A 20,687-nucleotide genomic window follows, 5' to 3' on the forward strand; every position below is an offset into this window, starting at 1 on the left:
CTTCACAGCTCTGCTGTTATCTACATAGGCTCTACTTCAAAATAATGTGACCCTGAAAACCGGCAGCCACCTCTCCTCCAAGCACATAAATCAGGATCCCTTGGAATAAAAACCCATTGGTCCCTAATGAGTCCCCATTGTCTCTTGCAGGTGCGTTGTCCTTGAGTTCTACATTTAGTGAAGACATCTTTTCTTCTCGTCTGTCTTTGCCTAACATCATGTCGGGAAAGCATCCTTTGGTGTGACAGTTGATATTAGACAAAGCAAATGAGGAATCTCTTAATCACCATGGAAGAATACAAAACCAAAAATGTACAGCAAAGATTTTGGTGGCAAACAGGTGAAAGTTTGCGGGACATGGGATTCCACAGGAGAGAGAGGTACTGAAAATGCCAGGAAGTCAGACTTGGAGTGAGGTCATAAAGGGGCTACGTCAGGCATGTGCGTCATCCCTACAGGTGTCATCTCACGCCTCTGCAAGACCTTCAGTGTGTTCCACCTCAGCTGTGTGCACCTCCTGTGGCCCCTCAGTTTCCTGTCTGGGAGTGCCAGGACCTGCCCCTCCTTAACTGCCGCGGGCCAGACAACTGCACAGCTCACATGTCTATCTCTTCTTGCCACTTTGAGGCTTGTTGAGTGTCACACGTGGGTCATGGGACCTGTCTTCCCTAGGAGTGATTGGGTAATGCAACCTAAAGGAAGGTGGGTGAGGAAGAGCGAGGGATCCAATCAGATAAATTCCTTACGCTTCCCTTTGCACATCTGTTGCTCTAAGACATGGTTTCTCCACATAGGATGTTTGAGGACTTCATGCAGAACCAGGTAGATGCATTTGCTGAATAACCTCATAGCAGCTCAGGAAGTAAAGCCCAGTGAATAGTAGCTCACTCATTCCTCCCTGCTTCACGTCCTTTTCCTCACCTTTGCTACCTTAGGTCTGCACGCACCTCAAAGCTCTTTATCCTTGCTCAGGCTCTGCTTACTCAGGACTTGAGGCCTACTCTGGGAGTATGGCTATCTGTGGCCCTGTTGCCTACACTGGTTCAAGAACAGGGGTCATGAACAGTGACACATGGTGGAACCAGGAGCAGTGTTGACCAGGCAATGAGGGCAGAGCACAGACCTGGATCAAGTGCAGAGGAGCCTGGAGAAGCCATTGAGAGAGAAAATTATAGGGTGTCTCTGGTCCAAGCACCAAAACTTTCAAGGAAGAAAATGCATTAGTGCCTTTGTGAGCCTCAAGAATCCTTAGGATCTGTGGCCAGGTCCTTAAAGAACTCTAATATATTAGAGTAGGAGAGATGGGCGTGGGAAATTTCTGGCCACATCGGAATGAAGGAGTCCCAGTGAGGGTAGAAGGGCTATTACCAATGGCAGTCCAGAAAAATCCACGGAATGATGCCAGGGTGGCTGCTGACTTCATAAGCAACACCCAGGGTGGACTTCTGGGACCCGGCAGATGCCGTTCTAGTACTCTGTCTGCAGCTGGGAGCGGCACCTGTGAAGACTGAAGACTGTGAAGTATCTGGGGCATGGAGACGTGCCTCAGCAGTGTCTGTGGAGCCAGGGCACGCAGTGGTCTGCATCTTGTTCCTCCAGACGTTTGGAGGCAATGGTGGGAGAGAAAGGGAATTGCTGGCCTAACAATAATACGCAAAATTTAAGCCGTGACAATGGCTCTTGCTGTCAATCAAATTTTCCCTAGCCTCTAAGTGCCAGGTTCTGGCGTGTCAGGTATGGACAGAAGCAATGTAACCTGACCCTTAAAAATATCTCACAAATTCCTCTAGCTTCCTATTCTTCCTTGATGGTGACTTTGGAAGCTAAATGTTCTGAGCGATGAGGATGAAGTCAGACAGACTGGCTAGCACCAGAGTTTATGTGAGACACAGGTGTTACTTGGGGGCTTGTTTGTTACTGCACAGCAGACTCCTCTTCGATAATGAAGAATGAGGATCTTGCTGTCATGGGAGCCTGGCAGGTGTGGGCAGGGCTGTGGAAATTCAGAGAAAGGATGTGAGTCCAAGAGGTGTTTTGAATGGCGAGAACTTTGTAAACAGAAAACTCACTCATTCAGATAAATATTTATTGAGCACCTATTATTTGCAAGGCACTGTGTGCGATACAAAGACCTGTAAGTCACACCTCCAAGTGCTTACAATCTAGTTGAGGAGAGAATACATGTACATAAATTATGAAATGAGCAAACATTGCGGCATAACGGTAGAGAATATATTTTGAAGGTAGAACTGTATTCCAGACCTGGCTCTACCTTCCTCTAGCAGTGTCACCTTGGGCAAGGTATTTAATCTCGCTAACTTCAGTGTGCTCGTCTGTAAGACCAGAGTAACAGTACTCCCTTCACAGCACGGGTGAGGGAATCGATCTGTTCCTCGTAGGACTCAGCTGAGTGTTGATCCCACGGTCAGTGCTCAACAAGTGCTAGCTATTAGTAGTAGTACGGGAGATCTAAACGCTGGGACAGTGCCCAGAAAAGCTCCGAGAGAGAGGAACTAACAGCTATAAAAACAGCTGTTCTGAGAAAACAAAGCAAACAGCGCTGCTCTGATATCATTCTGCCTCCCCTCTCCTGTTGCAGCCGTCAGCTGTGTAAAGTGCTGTGTGATACCTGGGACCTGGGTTCTCGGACCCACAGTGTGTCTGAGGCTCTCCTCCTAACATCTATCCTACGGTCAGACAAACCCGTCCAAAACTTCCAATCTTTAGTTTCCTACCTTCTGGCAGCCTACGTCAGCTCTGTAACACAGTAGACTACAGTGCTTATTCAGAACTGTGAAGCGGAGGCAGGACGGGAGCCCAGCAGCCAGAACGGCTCGAATGCGCTCACGACGTCCTTGTTGAAGATGGGGAAGAGCTGAATTGTCGTGGAGGTCCTCTGTCTGACTCAGTCTATGCCCTGCTTGGCGTAACGCCGCTGATGCTGAATCACGGAGGACTTTGAGCTGAAAACCTTCCCACACACACTGCATTCAAAGGGCTTCTCTCCTGTGTGAACTCTCTGATGCCGCGTGAGCCGGCACCTCTGGCTGAAGGCTTTGCCACACTCGCTGCATTCGTACGGCTTGTCCCCGGTGTGGATCTTCTGGTGCTGCGTAAGGGAAGAGCGGTCGAAGAAAGCTTTGGCACACTCGCTGCACTGGTAGCGCGGCTCCCCGGCGTGCGCCTTCTGGTGTCTGTTCAGCGACGAGACGCCGTAGAAGGCTTTCCCACACTCGGGGCACTGGTGGGGCTTCCTGCCGGTGTGGATGAGCTGGTGGCGGGTGAGAATGCTCTTCTGGCTGAAGGCTTTCCCACACTCGTGGCATTCGTAGGGGCTTTCTCCGGTGTGGATCCTCTGGTGGCGCGTGAGGGATGAGCGGTCGAAGAAGGCCTTCCCACACTCGCTGCACTTGAAGGGCTTCTCGCCCGTGTGAATTCGCTGATGCACGGTCAGGGATGAGCGGTCAAAGAAGGCCTTCCCGCAGGCGCTGCACTCGTAGGGGCTCTCGCCGGTGTGGGACATGAGGTGCCTGCTGAGGCTGCTCCTGTGGCTGAAGGCCTTCCCGCACTCGGGGCAGTCGTAGGGCTTCTCTCCAGTGTGAGTCCGCTGATGGCGGGTCAGCGACGAGTGGTCAAAGAAGGTCTTCCCGCAGTCCCTGCACGCCTGATCTCTCTCTTTAGTGGCCACTCTTTTGTGTGGGGCTGACCCGTGCCCCAAGCTTTTCTCCCGGGAGAGGGGTTTCTTGCAGTTCGCCGCCGCCGCACTTCTCTTCTCTGTTTCCAAGCCAGCCTCTGGTGCGCGAACGTCAAACTTAGGATGCAGAGGGCTCTGTCTCCCGCACCTTTCCCTCCACGCTCCTTGGATCTCAGGCTTGGTCTCCCAGTCTGGAACAAACGGAAAACACAGATGCAGTTTCTTTTCTGGGCTAGGACCTCTTAACAGTGGAAGGAGATACTGGGATGAATCAGAAAGTTAGGTTCGATCACTACACGGCTTGGAGACTGCAACCTGGGAAAGAGGACGGTGGTGGGAAAGAAAACTGATTGGTGACACAGCAGTGAATAGGAAATGGTCCACTAGGAGCATGGCCAGGATAATCAGGAAAGTAGGCTGAGCGCAGAGCATGGTGATGAACCGGAACATGAGGGTGGGAGTGGGCACGTGACCCACGGGAGCGAACAGACATTTGATGACCACAGATGAGTAACACTTTCAGAAGTGGAAGAAAAAATACTATAAGCTAGTGGGTGAAATAAAATAAACATTTAAGCAGAGGCTTTGAGTACATGACACCCACTATCTTCCACCCTCCCCCATAAGTAACAAGCAAACAAAACCTTGCCGCATCCTGTTCATATTCACCTAGAGAGATGCTCTCTGGCCATTCTCTTTGCTCAGGGCCATGAAGATCTGCTATCCAGGTCTCGTCTCTTCTCTTCAACTGAAAAATCACATCGGGCTGCGGAACTGGAAGTCCTGCTCGCGGAGAAAGAAACAAGCCAGGTTGCTGCATCTGACGAAGAAGACATAATCACTCCAAAGCTTAATCCTGACCCCTAAGTTTTTCAGAGAGAAAAATGCCAAAGGCAGAAGGCATAGGCCAGGAATACAGAGTACCAAATAGTGAAACCTCAGAACAATCGTTAGGACTTTGGTTCTAAAAAAGAACAAGCAGTACTTATTCAGAAAGCTGACAAAATTCATTTGATTTTTTTTTCTTAAGATTTAGTTATTTATTTGAAAGGCAGAGTGACCAACAGAGGGAGAGAGACCTTTCATCCATTGGGTCACTCCCCAAATGGCTGCGGCCCAGGGCTAGGCCAGGCCAAAGCCAGGGACCAGGAGCTTCATTTGGGTCTCCCACATGGGTGCAGGGACCACCGACTTCTGCTACTTTTCCAGTCACATTAACAGGGAGCTGGATGGGAAGTGGAGCAGCCAGGACTTAAACTGGTACTCCTATGAGATGTTGGTGTTGCGGGCAGTGGCCTAACCCACCGCACCACAATGCTGGCCCCAACAGAATTCATTTGAATCAAGTGTTTATTCTTCCTTGTAAAATGAATGGGAAGCTCCCAGGTTTAGCACTGGCAGGATGAAGGTCCTTGGCTTGAGGGATGAGAATGAAAAAAAATAATCTTGAATAAAAGTATTAATGACGGTGCCCATTTGGGGCTGTTTACCATCGGTATTATTGGTATTCTACTTTTATTGAAACAAGCCAGTCACGTCAGGTGTAGGAAAATGAAAGATACAGATAAAAAAGAAAAATCACATTTCATACTCTGTATTCATTGTTTCCTCTTTCCTTCTATTCATTTTGATACTGAAAGATACCAACAGATCTCCTAAAAACTGGACAGTGAAATTATGCTGGTTTGTAAGCTATGTTTCTTCACATAATAAGCTTAAAATGTTATTTCAGCTAGCACAGATCCACATCATTTTAATGGCTATGTGATACTACACTGTATAAAATAACGTAACTTCATGAATTTCCTGCTGAATAGACATATTACTCTCTGTGTAACGTTCTGCTATTAACAAACAGTGGTGTGTGAGCATTACTAAACCGAATGCTAGTGTGGAGTTGAGGGGGCTCAGAATTGGGACCTCTCCTCTCCACACCTGCTTCTGAGGCACCTGGGAGACAAGATAAAAAGAATCTGAGGATGTGGCTTAGGGCTACGGCCACAGTGGCTTAATAAACTAAGCACTGGACACACATGCTATTATTTCCTTAGCATCAGTTCCTAGATATGAACTCATCTATTTCTGGCTATAGAAAACAGTTATGCCTGGAAATAGGCCTGAGCTCTAAACCTTCTTTGCATGGGGTCTCAACTGGGTGAACAGAGGCACTTGCCTAGGGGCCTAAGGCCCACACGCATCACCTCCCTGTGGCTTCCCGTCTCTGACTCTGGCAGGAGCTCTGTGCCCCCATATGTCACCCTGTAGAGCCTATCACAAAGGCTCAGCAGTCTCCCGTAATGACTTTCACACACTCTAGTCTGTTTCAGAAACCATTCGGTGAGTTTAAACTGATCTAGACACATACTCAAAATCAAACACATCTCTGGTGACCTACTCAGAGGCCCAGCTCTGCACGTCCACGCCCCTACCGCCATCATTTTAAGGGAAAAGTTTCTTCCTCTCTCCTCGGGCTCCCATGAGAGATCTCTTCTCTTCAAGACGGGCCATGCCTCGGCATGAGTCCTCCTGAGGGTGCTGAGGAAGCCCCCTGACTGATGAGCGGGGCCCACGCACGCAGCCTCCCCTGCCTGCCCCTCGGGAGAGCCAGCTCCCCGTGTCAAGTGCACACTCTGCTCTCTGGCCCGGCCCTCTCGCACTGGGGCAAGCTGCTGAGCGAGGGGGCTTAAGCACTGTTACTACCAGGGCAACAGTGAAGCCACTGTTGCTGCAGACCTAAGCTGCATCCTTTGACACCTGCTATCTTCTCTCTCAGGGGGCTTGAAGCACAGGTGTAGGGAGAAGCGGTCTCAATTTGTCGGGCCCCCAGCCCCGCACGAGCTCTCCCCACAGGACCCTGTTCTTACCCAGAGAGACAATGCTCTTGTAGTTCTCCAGCATCACCTCCTTGTAGAGGTCCCTCTGAACCGGAACCAGATGCCGCCACTCTTCGTCAGTGAAAACCACGGCCACGTCGTCAAACGTCACTGACCCCTGGAAACACAGCCACATTTTCTTTTACTCAAAACCCTTGTTCTGATGTGGACCAGGACAGAAAGTCATAAAGACAACCCTGGAGGGAGTGTGGAGGGTGGGAGGGGAATGGTTCTGACAAAGTAGGGTTTTGAAGCATTTGGGGAGAGCAGCGTGATCACCCTAGGCGTGAAGTTCTTGGTCACGACCCCACACCGCCATATTTACAGCTGGCATTTGCAGGCTCTTCTTCAGACATACAGAAAGCTTGCAAGAACAGAACAAAGAATTCCCACAGAGCCTTCACTCAGCTTCCCCAGTGCTAACATTTTTCATATTTTCCTTATCTGTGTCTGCATATTCCAGAGTATACAAAAACACTGGTGGAAAATGGAATTGAAAGATACATTTGGGTGCAAAATATTTTGAAGTCCATGCATACTTTTTTTGTAATACACATTTCCCATGAGCTCTGCTGAAGATTCCTCACATGCATGGATTTTCACAATCTATTTGAAGTATCCTCGTACATTCTCCTATCTTTTCCTGAACTTCTTCAGCCAATTGCAATATCTTGTCCCTCTACTCCTAAATATTTCAGCTCATATTTTGTAAAATCAAGAACATTCTTTGGTATTATCACACTTTAATTATAAAAATCAAGAAAACAGCATTGATATATTACTGCTTAATCTCTGAACTTATTCAAATTGTGCCAAATTTTTTTTAATATTTATTTATTTATTTGAAAGGCAGAGTTACAGAGAGGCAGATACAGAGGCAGAGTGAGGTCTTCCATCCGATGGTTCAAGCCCCAAATGGCCACAATGGCAGGAGCTAGGCCGATCTGAAGCCAGGAGCCAGGAGCTTTTTCCGGGTCTCCCACACAGGTAAAGGTCCCAAGGACTTGGGCCATCTTCTACTGCTTTCCCAGGCCATAGCAGAGAGCTGGATTGGAAGTGGAGCAACTGGGACTCGAACCGGCATCCATATGGGATGCCAGCATAGTAGGCAGTAGCTTTACGCACTACGCCACAGTGCCAGCCCACCAATCGTTTTTACTTTTATTTACTTACAAATCCTCAGGATAATGTTGTTAATTGGGTCATCTTTAGGATCCCTCTTGTTTTGCTCTAATGCTCTGTGATTCTGTAAGATTACACCTTTATCCCTGGTTCTAAAACCCCAGGTGAGTCTCTGGTTACCCACAGTTCGAGGCTGGAGCATGGCATTCGCGAAAGGAACAACTTCAGTGTCTGTAGGCATGAGACTCTTCAGGGCTCCAACCTCCTTCTGGAGAGGCTACACAGTAGGTATCACATGCCCCAGCCTAACCCGCTGGGCCTAATGCCGTGTCCCAGGGGGACTTACTGAAGAATAGTCAGGACCGGAACCAACTCGCTGCCCTCCAAACCTCCCAATCAGACCCATACCATCCATTTTTAGGCAAAATACTTAGTGCCAAGGGCACATGCTGTGTGTTCCTGGTGGCAGGCTAGGGGGTGCATGCCCAAGGCAAGGACAGGGCACTGAAGGATCCCTCGAGTCAAACAGGAAGGAAGGAAACGCAGTCATTCCTCAGTGTCCCCATGGATACCAAGATCCATGGACGCTCAACTCCTTTATCTAAAACAGCACAGTATCTGCATATAACCCACAGACATCCTGTATCCTTCAAGTAGTCTCCAGACCCAACAGAAGTGCCATGAACACAACTGTTGTACTGTATTGTTTAGGAAGGAATGACAAGACAGGAAGCATGTACATGATCAGTACAGACAAAAACACTTTTTCCAAATATTTCCAACCCAGGGGTGGTTCAATCTACAGATGTGGAACCTGTCCGTGGCTATGGTGGCGTGACGGTGCTCTCTCGTGAGGCTTCCACCTGCCTGGCTGGATCTCATCAAAGCAGCTCCAAGAAAGAGCAACATGGTTACCTCATGGAGACGCGTGGAACATTTCAGAAACCCAGAAGTCCCCTCACCTGGCATCTGGCAGTTACAGGCGCAGCAGCCATTCCCTCCTGTGCGCTCGCTTGGTAGAAAAGGGCAGAGTCCTAAGGAGGCAGGGGTGTGGGATGAGAAAGAAGGTATGAGAATGACCAGTCCTGTTCCGTCCACGAAACTAAAACTCTCCAGTGAAATGTGCACCTGCTCCCATCCCCAATGCCCTAGGCAAAGGGCAGGCAAAGTAAAGCAGAAGCAGGAGCAGCCCTAGCCCACTCCAGAATCACAGCCAAAGGCCATGGACATTGCAAACACGGTGCCTGCCTCACCAAGATGCTGGAGGCAGAATTCACAAGCAGAGTTCACATAGTATTTATAAAGTCACATGCAGTATTGCCCTGAATGATGACGGGGCAAAAACCATCAGCAATTTTGTAAGTGACTCTATGGACAAGACAAGTGAAGTAAAACCGATAGCCATTTCATTTCAAAGGAAAAATACCCCATGCACAGCCCCTGCCAAAGAAGCAGCCCCAAGGCAGCCACATTTTGCTCCTCGCCATCTCATTCCTGGAGCCACACGGATTAGGTAACGGGTGGGCGATGCCCAGGTGAGTAGACGGAGGACACGAACTAAGAAGTGTGAGGGCAACACACAGCTGATGAGCAAAAGGACATCACAAGGTGGCCGGACCCGGGGGTGGGCGGGAGGCTTGAGGCAGACCAGAGGCTGCAAGAAAGACCCTGGGATGGACAAGATGCAGGCAAAGGGAAGAGCAGCTCAGTCACTTTAGTGAGGACGCACGGAGACCCAGACCTAAGAGTCCCTGGTGCCGCAGCCCCTCAGCTCGCCTAGTACCAACTTCCCTCATTCAGTCCTGGATTTCCCTAAGACTCTACCCTTCCTCGGCTCTGTGTGAATCCTTATCACTCACCCCTTCACTTGAGTTGGCTGAGTGGCCGATTGTCACATTCTAGAGTCTAATTAATGCAGCGCTGTTAAGTCAAGCACCCCTGGGATTTGCAGCAGCCTGAGATCCTGTCGTCTGGGAGGGGAAGGAAGGCGCTCCTGCAGTCAAGGGCACGTGGCCACTGCTCCTGTGACTCATCCACTCATCTCTTCAACCAGGACCTCCCAGTGCCAACCACGGACGCCGAGTCAAACACTCTAAGACCCTGCTCTCGGCCTCCAGAAACTACAGGCTAGTTCACAGAACCAACATGCAAGCAGAATAGTGCTTCACTATCGGGCAGGCAGCTGCTATAAAGAGACACATCCACAGCAAACTACTGAGCGCCACGGAGGCTCACCTAACCCGGCCTAACCCGGCCTGCAGAGCGGGAGGAACGCTGCACTCACTTGGCAGACGTGGGATCTAAGGGAAGTCATGATTTGGGAGAGAGGGCGCATTCTAGGCAGGGAGAAGCGCCAGGCTTTCACAAATAAGGAAGCAAGTCTTTAGACAGAAAGAACGAATAACCAGCATCTGCTGAGAGAGGTACAGTCCAGGCTGTGGGCAGTGCTGGGGGCAGGAGGCCAGAGAAGCAGGCAGAGCCCACCGCATCAAGGAGCAAGGCCCCTGCCCCACAGCGCGGAGGTCACTGAAGGACTTCAGCAGGTGCGTGTCGTCATCAGACCTGTGCTTGGGAACGACCACTGTGGCTCACAGCAGGCTGTGAAACATGTCCCTGCGCTCAGCAATTCTCTCCTAGGAGCTTACGCTCAGGAAGGCAGTACATGTGCAGTGCTTTCTACTAACCGTCACCAACACTAACCTCATGGAGGGCCATGTGCCGGGCAACTTCCCCAGTACTTTACACATTATCATCTCACGTAACACAGCAAAAATCGGAAATATTTTCAGCTTCTAAAACAGGAGATTTGGTTCACTGAGCCTGTGTTACTTACCAGGTATGCTGAGTATTTTTCACATGGACGATTTAATGCCATCCTCATAAATCAGTAAGGTAGGAACTACTCTACAGATTAGGAAATTTAGGTCTTGTGAGAGGCTGAGACAGAATTTGCATCCAGGTTGCACCCAACTTGCCTGGTGGTTTTTAACTCTCTACTATAATAACGTACTTTTACTATAAGATAGCCACATACAGCAGACCACCAGCCTGGAGAAGAAAATCCCCACACATATCTGCACATTTAGGGAAGCTTGGTCAATGACTGGGGTATATCATAAATCATTAGGGACAAGCTCACCACTGATCAACTGCCGACAACTCCAGTAGTCATCAACTGGATAATGACCAACTTGTGGCTTTATATTTATACAGACATATACAGATATATATATATATATAATGAACGATAAGAGATTAAACCACAAAACATAATTACTGAGTAAAAAAGGTTATGTAATTACTATGATATTCATATACAATTAAAAATACATAAATACTATCTGTGAAAATCTGTACAGGATAATCAGTACCAAACTGTGAGTTTATCTGGGAAGACGTGGGACTAGACTGGGGAGGGATCCCCAGATTACTCCAGCTTTATATGTAATGTTTTCTCAAACAAAAACAAACTGAAGAAAAAGCACAAATAAATTCACAAAATACAGCACTGTGGCATAATGGGTTAAGTTGCCGTGTGCCACATCGGCATCCCATATGGGCACCATTCGAGGCTGGGCTGCTGCACTTCCAATCCAGCTCCTTGTTAATGTGCCTGGGAAATCAGTGGAGGATGGTTCAAATGCTTGGGCCCCTGCACCCACATGGGAAAACTGGATGAAGTTCCTGGCTGCTGGCTCCGGCCTGGCCTAGCTCCAGCAGTTGTAGCCATTTGGGGAGTGAAACAGCAGACGAAGATCCCTCTCTCTCTGTCTCTCCTTGTGATTGACTTTCAATAAAAATCTTTAAAAATAAATCACAAAATATTACAATAAAAATGTACAGACTTTTAAAACTACTTATTTGGGCATGCACATTTGTATGGGAAAAGGAAGAATATATATTAAAATGTAAACGAAATTTGAATGGTGGTGTTTCAAGTGATTTTTATTTTCATCTAATTTTTTATATTTTCTGATTTTTAAAAACAAGCATAGGGGCCGGCGCTGTGGCACAGTGGGTTAATGCCCTGGCCTGAAGCACCGGCATCCCATATGGGCGCTGGTTCAAGCCTGGCTGCTCTACTTCCGATCCAGCTCTCTGCTATGGCCTGGGAAAGCAGTGGAAGATGGCCCAAGTCCTTGGGCCCCTGAAACCGCATGGGAGACCTGGAGGAAGTTCCTGGCTCCTGGCTTTGGATCGGCTCAGCTCTGGCTTTTGGGGCCATCTAGAGAGTGAACCAGTGGATGGAAGACCTCTGTCTCTGCCTCTGCCCCTCTATAACTCTGGCTTTCAAATGAATGAATAAATCTTTTTTTTTCCTTTAAAAAAAAAGCATACATGTTTACTCTGGTGAACAGGAAAAAAGTAACAGGAAGAGCGGTGTGCAGAAAAGTTACAGCAGATCTGAGACGGTTACAGCAGATCTGAGACTGTTATTCCCCGCAAGGTCTGCTCGCAAGGTTGATCTCTGGTTTCCGGAAACTTCAATTTTCCGAGGGTTCCCTCAGAGACAGGGTGATGGCTGAGCCCAGTCAATGCGCATGGCTGAGGCTGAACATCTGCCTCACTTCTGCAGGGCCTGGAATTCTGGTATGTGCTAGGCAGAGGGTGTTTTGTGACCAACTTTCAACAAAAAAACTTGGGTGCTAGGTCTGTAACGGGCTTCCCCGGGCAGAAACTTTGCATACAAGTTGCTGCATTTTTGCTGCTAGGGGAGGAGGGTGCTCTGTGTGACCCTCACGGGAAGGACAGAACACAGGCAAACCCGCACATAGATTCCTGTGTCTTTTCCCCTTCCGATCAAGCTGTGTATCCATGCAAGATTATGGTCCTAATCTTAGCCAGTAGTTCAACCATAGGCTGAGTTCCAACCTGCTGGCCAATCCCTGAATATGGGGCAATCTTGGAGACCTCAACACAGGCAGCCAAACCCCTGGGAGCAGCGGTGGTGGGATGGGATTGGAGGAGGGCATGAACGGGCTGAGCACACAAGTGAGGAGACTGTTACAATCAATTAAACTAGAAATTGAAGGGCTGAACAAAAGTAGTAGCAGCAGAAAAGAAGAACTACCCTCTAGACAGTAAGAACAGGTAACAGACAGATGGGAAATGGGGGTGGAAGGTGATGGGAGGGCCAGGTGACTCCCAGGTCACTGATCTGAGCGGCAGGGTGGATAACAACGTCATTCCCAGAGCTGAGCCACAGGGGACTCAACGGAAAACAAAGGAGGTCGGTTTTGAACACTCAGAATTTGAGCTGATCTCTCATCTCTGAATAGGAAAACACAGGTAACTCTGCCTCCTACAAGTCAAATAAAAATTATTATTGTTAAATAAAATAGGAATTTTGAAAGACTATGGGTTTCATAATCAAAATAGAAAAGTTAATATGAAGTATACACAAAAAACTGGTAATAACACAAAGAATGCAATCTTTAGGCCTTTAATTCATATAGCTAAGTACTTTTTTCCTATTAACTATATGACTATTCATGAACATAGATCTTTTGGGATATATAAGGGGGTCTTCAAAAAATTCAAGGAAAACATGTATTAAAAAAAAAAATCTAGGGCCGAGTGCTGTGGGGTAGCAGCTAAAGCCACTGCCCGCAGCACCGGCATCCCATACGGGTGCCGGTTCAAATCCCAGCTACTCCACTTCCAATCCAGCTACCTGCTAATGCGCCTGGGAAAGAAGCGGAAGATGGCCCAAGTCCTTGGGCCTCTGCACCCATGTGGGAGACCCAGAAGAAGCTTTTGGCTTCAGCTTGGCCCAGCTCTGGCCATTGCGGTCATTTGGGAAGTGAACCAGTAGATGGAAGATCTTGTTCTCAGTCTCTGCCTCCCTCCCTCTCTCTCTGTAACTCTGCCTTTCAAATAAATAAATCTTTTAAAAAAAAAAAAAGAAAGGAAAAAGTATGTATTGATTTCAAAATTTTTTGCATCAAAGTAATTTCATTTTCTATGAACTTTTCCCAGTGCCCTCATAGGCTTGTATCCATTCATACAAGTGTGAAAAGGAAATCCAGGGAATGGAGATAAGGCAAGTATTCCAGAAACAGGCACTAAGTATCCTACACCAGCCACATCAGGTAGAAAGCTGTTCTAAAAATGAGCCAACCTGCTCCTAGAGAAAAGACCCTAATCCGGCAAACTTTTAAAAAATGCTAAAAGGGGAGCTGGCATTGTGGTACACCAGGTTGAGCTGCTGCCTCTGACATCCCATAAAAGCACAGGTAAGAGTCCAGGATGCTCCACTTCCAATCCAGTTCTCTGCTTATGCGCCTGGGAAAGCAGAAGACAGCCCAAGTGCTTGGGTCCCTGTCACCTATGTGGGAGACCTGTGGAATTCCAGAATTCCAGGCTCCTGGCTTCCACTTGGTCCAGCCTGGTCATGGCAGTCATTTAGGGAGTGAACCAGAAAATAGAAAATCTCTGTCCCTGTCTCTCTGTAATTCTTGCAAATAAAATTAAATAAATCTTTTTTTTTGGACAGGCAGAGTGGACAGTGAGAGAGAGACAGAGAGAAAGGTCTTCCTTTATCGTTGGTTCACCCTCCAATGGTCACTGTGGCCAGCGCACCGCGCTGATCCAAAGCCAGGAGCCAGGTGCTTCTCCTGGTCTCCCATGCGGGTGCAGGGCCCAAGCCATCCTCCACTGCACTCCCGGGCCATAGCAGAGAGCTGGCCTGGAAGAGGGGCAACCAGGACAGAATCCGGCGCCCTGATGGGGACTAGAACCCAGTGTGCTGGCACAGCAGGCAGAAGATTAGCCTACTGAGCCGCAGCGCCGGCCATAAATAAATCTTTAAAAAACACTCAAAGACCAGATCACAATATAATTACTGGTTTGACAGCTTTTAACTCTCTTGGTCTATTATCTGTGGGGCTATCTTTTCCCAGAAATCAATCTTTTTTGCATTGAGTTAAAAGTTGCCAGACATTCCCAGATCATAACACTGGCCAAGCAAAACCTCAAAGACCCTGAGGGCGAACACTTTGCAAAAACTAAAACCTATGTGAAAGGCAAAAACTAAAGAAAAAAAATCCAACAGGAAAAACAAGTTTAGTATAAGTATTTAAAAACAAACAACTCAATCTGAGGAGGACAGAGCAGGGTTTGAATCTTGCTGGGAAGAGACAGAGTAATGCACATACAAATAGAAACAAAGATCTCAGCAAAACTGACAACCAGGGCCTGCACCCTGTACTGCCTAGGACATTGCTGCTTTCCATTTTGATCTGTTAAGCTTCCTCCATCCCAGGAAATTTTACTCTCGGGCCCTAGAAAGACCTCAAAATTAATACTTAGAGATACAGGAGGGCATAGTCATTAAGACCCAGGCTCTGCAGCCAGACTGCCTGAAATAAAAATCCAGCTGTCTCTTCATACCTGTTTAGCAATGTTCCTTAACCTGTCTCAGTGTGCCCAACTGCAAAATCAGAATAAGAGTGCCTATCTCGTGTATTTATCCTGATGTTTAAATAGGATGATACACATAAAGCATTTAGAATAATGTGCTGAGTAAGCATTAGGATCAGCTAAAAGTAATGTTATTATCCCACGCAGGTAGAAATAATGAAAATAATTAATTAAACAGCATTGTTGTTGGGGCCAGCACTGTGGCACAGTGGGTTAAAGCCCCAGCCTGCAGCATCAGCATCCCAAATGGGTACTGGTTCAAGTCCTGGCTGTTTCAATTCTGATCCAGCTCCCTGCTAATGCACCTGGGAAAGCAGTGGAGGTTGGCCCAAATTCTTGGGCCCCTGCACCCATGATAGAGATCCAGAAGAAACTCCAGGCTCCTAGCTTTGGATTGGCTCAGCTCCAGCCATTGTGGCCATTTGGGGAGTGAACCAGTGGATGGAAGACCTTTCTCTCTCTGTTTCTACCTCTCTCTGGAATTCTTTCAAATAAATAAAATAATTAAAATAAACAGTGTTATTGTTTTAGAGTACGCTTAGGTGTAAAGTGTAATAATAACTTTGAAATCAAAGTATTTGGATGTGCGGTTTTAAAATGTTAAAACTTTCTGAACAAATCAAACCACATCTGAAATTGTAGTTGGAGCTGCTCAATGTTTAAATGCTTAAAGACAATTCTCCAAGTTCTGTTTATTAGATTATGACTTTAATAAGTTGAGCCCTGCACAAATATCAAAGGGCAGTGAGCATAAAAGCTTCATGGCCATTAGACGACCAGATGTCATCTTCAAGGTACTCATCGTCCGTGGGCCCCCGCCAGGCTGACTCCACTCCTCGGTAGGGTCAAACTCCATCAGCAGTCTCTCGGTAAGCTCTCACCGGACACTCAGCCGAGCCCAGATCCACTACACTCACATGGAGTAACTGCCAGTGGGGGGTCACCGTCTCTTTCGCTTTTTCTTTTCCCAGTCTTGGATTTTAAAGTCACTGGAGAAAGCATTCTGCAAGTTCGCATCTGTATTTCAGATGAGCCCCTACCCTGGCCTGAAAACTTTTACTGCTCCCTTCTTAGCTACACAGCTATTGCACACTTAACAGGCTGTAGCTCCCTCAACAGGGTGTAATGGGGTACGGGTGACTAAGGCACAATAAGCCTTCCTGACCATGTACTGTGGGGGACGTGGGCCTCGGTGTGACTAATGCACACAACACTGTGCCTCTTTCGGGTGCCAGCCCAATACGGTTCTGCAGCACTCACCCAGGCAAAACGTGCTGTCAGGTCTCACCGTGCAAAGACCAAGCCAGCAGTTCTCCTTCAGCAGGTTTCTTGAGAAACTGCACTGCCATTTCAGATTTACAGAAAACAATCAGTTTTGGTATTGGCTGCGTGCTCCCGAGCCCCTCTCGCTGACTCATTCACCTTGTCCTCCCAAGCACAGCTTCCCTTTCTGAACTCCTCAGAAAACCGGAACCCTCTTCACTGGGGAGGATGGCGAACTCCGCTACCCCTTAGTCTAATGACGGAATAAGCTTTCTTTTTCCTTTACCCTCAAACGTGTCTTCATTCCTCTGGCTCGGCACCGTTGACAAGGATCAGACTTTTGGTAACAAAACCTGCCACCTCTTCCACCATGCAGCCTACCTGTCTTCGACTGCACTGAGCATCAGCAAGAGAGTTTCATGGGAGGCAAGACTGTGTGGCAGAAAGCTTTCTAGACAGGGAACTGCTGCAAGGGAAGCCATGAGCAAGTTCTAGAGCACCTCCAGTTTAACCCCTCACCTCCCAGGGTGTTCCTATAGGGCAAGTATGGTACATAATGCATTTATCATAGTTTGTTCAAAAAGTCCAAGTTCTTTACTACTGCCAAAGGCCAATCCACGATTCAGTGAATATTCACTGAGTATCTATTGTGTCCAAGGCAGCAAGAGATGTGAGGTCAACTAAACAGCTCTGACTGTCCATCTCCAGGCCTCTGTGTCCTCCATCCAGAGCCAGGCTTCTCCCCCACTATTGCTTCCTCACAGAACGTGTGCGTTGCATTACCTGGTCTCTCTTTGCCCCTAGACCCTGCATCTCTCTAGTAGTTCCTCCCCACACTCAAGCCTCCTCTTACCTCAAACTGTCTTCACTGAATTCCCAAGACTTCCCTCTAGCAACACAGATCTCCTTTGGGCTTTCCTTTCATGATGGGTAACACACACCGACTGACAACACACCGTCTGCTCCTGTCCCTCACACACCTGAAAACTACCATTGCCTTTTTTTTTTTTTTTTTTTTTTGACAGGCAGAGTGGACAGTTAGAGAGAGAAAGACAGAGAGAAAGGTCTTCCTTTTGCCGTTGGTTCACCCTCCAATGGCCGCCACGGCCAGCGCACCGCGCTGATCTGAAGGCAGGAGCCAGGTGCTTTTCCTGGTCTCCCATGGGGTGCAGGGCCCAAGCACTTGGGCCATCCTCCACTGCACTCCCGGGCCACAGCAGAGAGCTGGCCTGGAAGAGGGGCAACAGGGACAGAATCCGGCGCCCCGACCGGGACTAGAACCCAGAGTGCCGGTGCCGCAAGGCGGAAGATTAGCCTATTGAGCTGCGGTGCCGGCCCCAACGCCCTTCTGATCGGATGCCAATACTCCTCTGTCCCCTCTGCAGCTTTCTGACGCGTTCCTGCTTCTTCAAGCACGCACTGTACCTGCGATCCTGCACCAGCATTTCTTCTCCACTACAACAGCCCTAACCCTTCTTCCCACTCTGCCCCAGGAACGTGCTAGCCGCCCACGGCTCAGTCTCCAGTTCTTCTCGCAGCCCCTCCCACAAAATACGTCTACATCCAGGTGTCCGTTCTCCGCCTCTACAGAGACAGTCCCCAAATCCGGTTCTAACTCCTCTTCCCAATGCACTTTGCATTTCCAAATGACTGCAAGTTCTGAATTAGGCAGTTCCCCTCACCAGCTATGGTCTCCAACTTTACGTTTCCGGCAGAGGTTCTATTATTTTCCCCAGAATTCCAAATTTAAACTCTAATCTCACTCTCCCTCCTCCCAATTCTAGCCAGCAGCTCCTTTTTTTGTTTTGCAAAGTCATTTGGATCCTTCTCTACCACTAACACCTTAATGCATGTCCATAACGGCTTGGTTTAGAACTAGCACCTGGGGCGGTGCTGTGGCACAGCAGGTTAAGACACTGCCTGAGATGTTGTGCAGGTGGAGCCGTGCCGCCCTGCTAACACACCTGGGAGAGCAGCAGCAGCTGGCCTGGCCGAATACCTGGATCCTTGTCACACACCTGGAAAACCCAGGTGGAGTCCCAGCCTCAGTCCTGGCCATTGCGGCCACTTGGGACGTGAACCAGCAGATGGAAGATCTGTCACTCTACCTATCAAATAAATAAAATAAATATTTTTTAAAGATTTATTTATTTGACAGGTAGAGTTACAGTGGGAGGGAGAGACAGAGAGAAAGGTCTTCCTTCCGTTGGTTCACTCCCCAGATGGCCACAATGGCCAGAGCTGCACTGATCAGAAGCCAGGAGCCAGGGGCTTCTTCCTGATCTCCCACGTGGGTGCAGGGCCCAAGGACTTGGGCCATCCTCCACTGCTTTCCCAGGCCACAGCAGAGAGGAAAGCAGCAGCGGGGACTTGAACCGGTGCCCATATAGGATGCCAGTGCCGCAGGCGGAGGATTAACCTACCGAGCCACAGAGCCAGCCCCAATAAAATAAATCTTTAAAAAAAAGAAAAGAAAAAACCTACCTATCACATATTCCTAACTGGCTCCCTGCCCCATTCCCTTCCTCTATGTTTGAACCTGACCTCTCGAATAACAGGCCCGGATCAGCCCGTACAAGCCACCTGCTGTGGGTCTTGTCCGATAGATACGATACGTTGTGCCCTGGCCCCAGTGTTCTTTTTTCATGCTTGTCATCCGCTGTTCCTGCAGTGCAGTAGAAACTCTCTCAAACCTACCCAACGCCTTGCTGCTTTTTTGGGGGCTCCCCCCAACTCCCATAAAATCTCACTGCTCCATGCAGCCCCCTCGAGCATCCGCGAGGAGGCCCTGGTCGGGGAGCAGAAAGAGACAACCTAAGGCGTTTCCTGGGAAAGAGGGAGGGGCCGGAGTGGGTGGCACCCTAGATTTAGTGTCAATCCCCCCTACGGTCATCAAGTACCATTACGGGAAGAGGGAGGGGGTGGGGAGCGAAGGAAAACTCCAGACTTCCTACTTGAAGGTACGGGACCTGACCTACGGTGGGTAACGGCCCACCGCACACGGAACACACGCACACACCGGGTGGAGGGGCGACAACTTGGCGTCCGCACCGCTCGGAGCTGGGACATCGCCACACACACTCTGCAGGCTGGCTCCGCCCACGTCACCCCGACCTGCTCCCACAGCACCTCCCCCAAGTGCTCAGCGTCCCCTTCTCTCGGCCGAGGCGCTCACTCCGCTCCTCGAAGACACACACCCGCCACCCTCACCTCCGGCACAGAGGGCTTGGGACCGGGAAAGACGGCGCCTCGTCAGGTCGGGTAAGCAGTGCGCCTGCGCAAAGGGCCCTGGCGTCTGCGCTCCCAATCAATGCGCTGTCTTCTCATGGACTCCATTTCCCAGAAGTCTCAGCAGCCGGCGCACGTTAATATGACGTCTGAAAACCTGCGCCAGCTCCGGCTCGGGAGAAAGGAACTGGGTGGTGGTGCTGAACTCGGTCTGATGTGGCGGCCAGGGGGGCTTCACGGTCTCCCTGAAGCACTGCCTATGTGTGATGTCACGTCCCTCCAGTCTCCGACCCCGCGAGCGCACGGCAGCCTGCTTTCCTCCGAGCCGCCGGGAGGGCCCGGGCTGCGGACACCGTAGGGAGTTTCAGCCCTTGCGGATCGCTTTAAACAAAGTGACGCCCAGGTCCCGCTCTGAGGACCGAGAGTCCCAAAGCATCCCCTAGTGATCCTGATGTACAGCGGGCGCTAACTACGGAGCTAGAACTTCAGGGGAGACCAAAACTTACACAAAGAATATAAAATCCTATTTCAGGAGCAAGTCTACACTTTCATATTCAAAAAGCTTGCATTACCTACCATGAGCGTGGCGCAGTTAGAACAATAAGACATTAGTCACTGCCTTAAACGAACTCACGGGCTATTGGAAAATTCAGAATGGAAAATTATTAAATATAATGCAGCGTGTTCAATAATTATCATGCTGAACACACTATGGGAATACAATGGAGGAAGCAATTAACTATGGCTTGGAGACGTGGAAAAGACTGACTGTAACTGGTACGCTTGAAGAATGAGTAATTAGGAACAAAGAAAAGTGAGCTGAAAGAATAGCACGTGCAAAAGTATAAACCAGAGGACAAAAACGCAATGCGAAGAATTACAGCAAGATGAATGGCTGGTGGGTAAGGTTTAAGGGCTGAACATAATACCCTGGGGCAAGGTTCTAGCAAATTCTATACCACACTGGATTTGGACCTTCCTAAAAGTCAGGACATCCAGAACTGTCTGTCTGTCTGTCTATCTATCTATCTATCTATCTATCTATCTATTTTACTGTTCCCGTCTGTGTGGTAGTTTTTATTCGT

At 48.8% G+C, this 20,687-nt stretch overlaps 1 protein-coding gene across 11 annotated transcripts; it reads right to left on the reverse strand.

The window, feature by feature from the left end:
- Window positions 1-2,072: 2,072 nt before the first annotated feature.
- ZNF2 (zinc finger protein 2) lies at window positions 2,073-19,705 on the reverse strand. Of its 11 annotated transcripts, XM_070068798.1 has the most exons (7): window positions 19,585-19,637; window positions 10,390-10,481; window positions 9,925-10,100; window positions 8,652-8,723; window positions 6,559-6,685; window positions 4,364-4,477; window positions 2,073-3,885 (listed from the first exon to the last, which is right to left on the reverse strand). In XM_070068798.1, exons 4-7 carry the CDS (start codon window positions 8,682-8,684, stop codon window positions 2,906-2,908), a joined length of 1,254 nt encoding a protein of 417 aa, XP_069924899.1. In that variant the 5' UTR covers window positions 8,685-8,723; window positions 9,925-10,100; window positions 10,390-10,481; window positions 19,585-19,637; the 3' UTR covers window positions 2,073-2,905. The 11 variants fall into 11 exon arrangements, with proteins under 11 accessions (XP_069924899.1, XP_069924898.1, XP_017195513.2 ...); XM_070068797.1 differs by lacking the exon at window positions 10,390-10,481 and having other exon boundaries at window positions 19,585-19,673; XM_017340024.3 differs by lacking the exon at window positions 9,925-10,100 and having other exon boundaries at window positions 19,585-19,663.
- Between the last annotated feature and the right edge of the window lie 982 nt (window positions 19,706-20,687).

The sequence above is a fragment of the Oryctolagus cuniculus genome, chromosome 2 (assembly GCF_964237555.1).
Source record: "Oryctolagus cuniculus chromosome 2, mOryCun1.1, whole genome shotgun sequence".
Lineage (NCBI taxonomy): Eukaryota > Metazoa > Chordata > Mammalia > Lagomorpha > Leporidae > Oryctolagus > Oryctolagus cuniculus.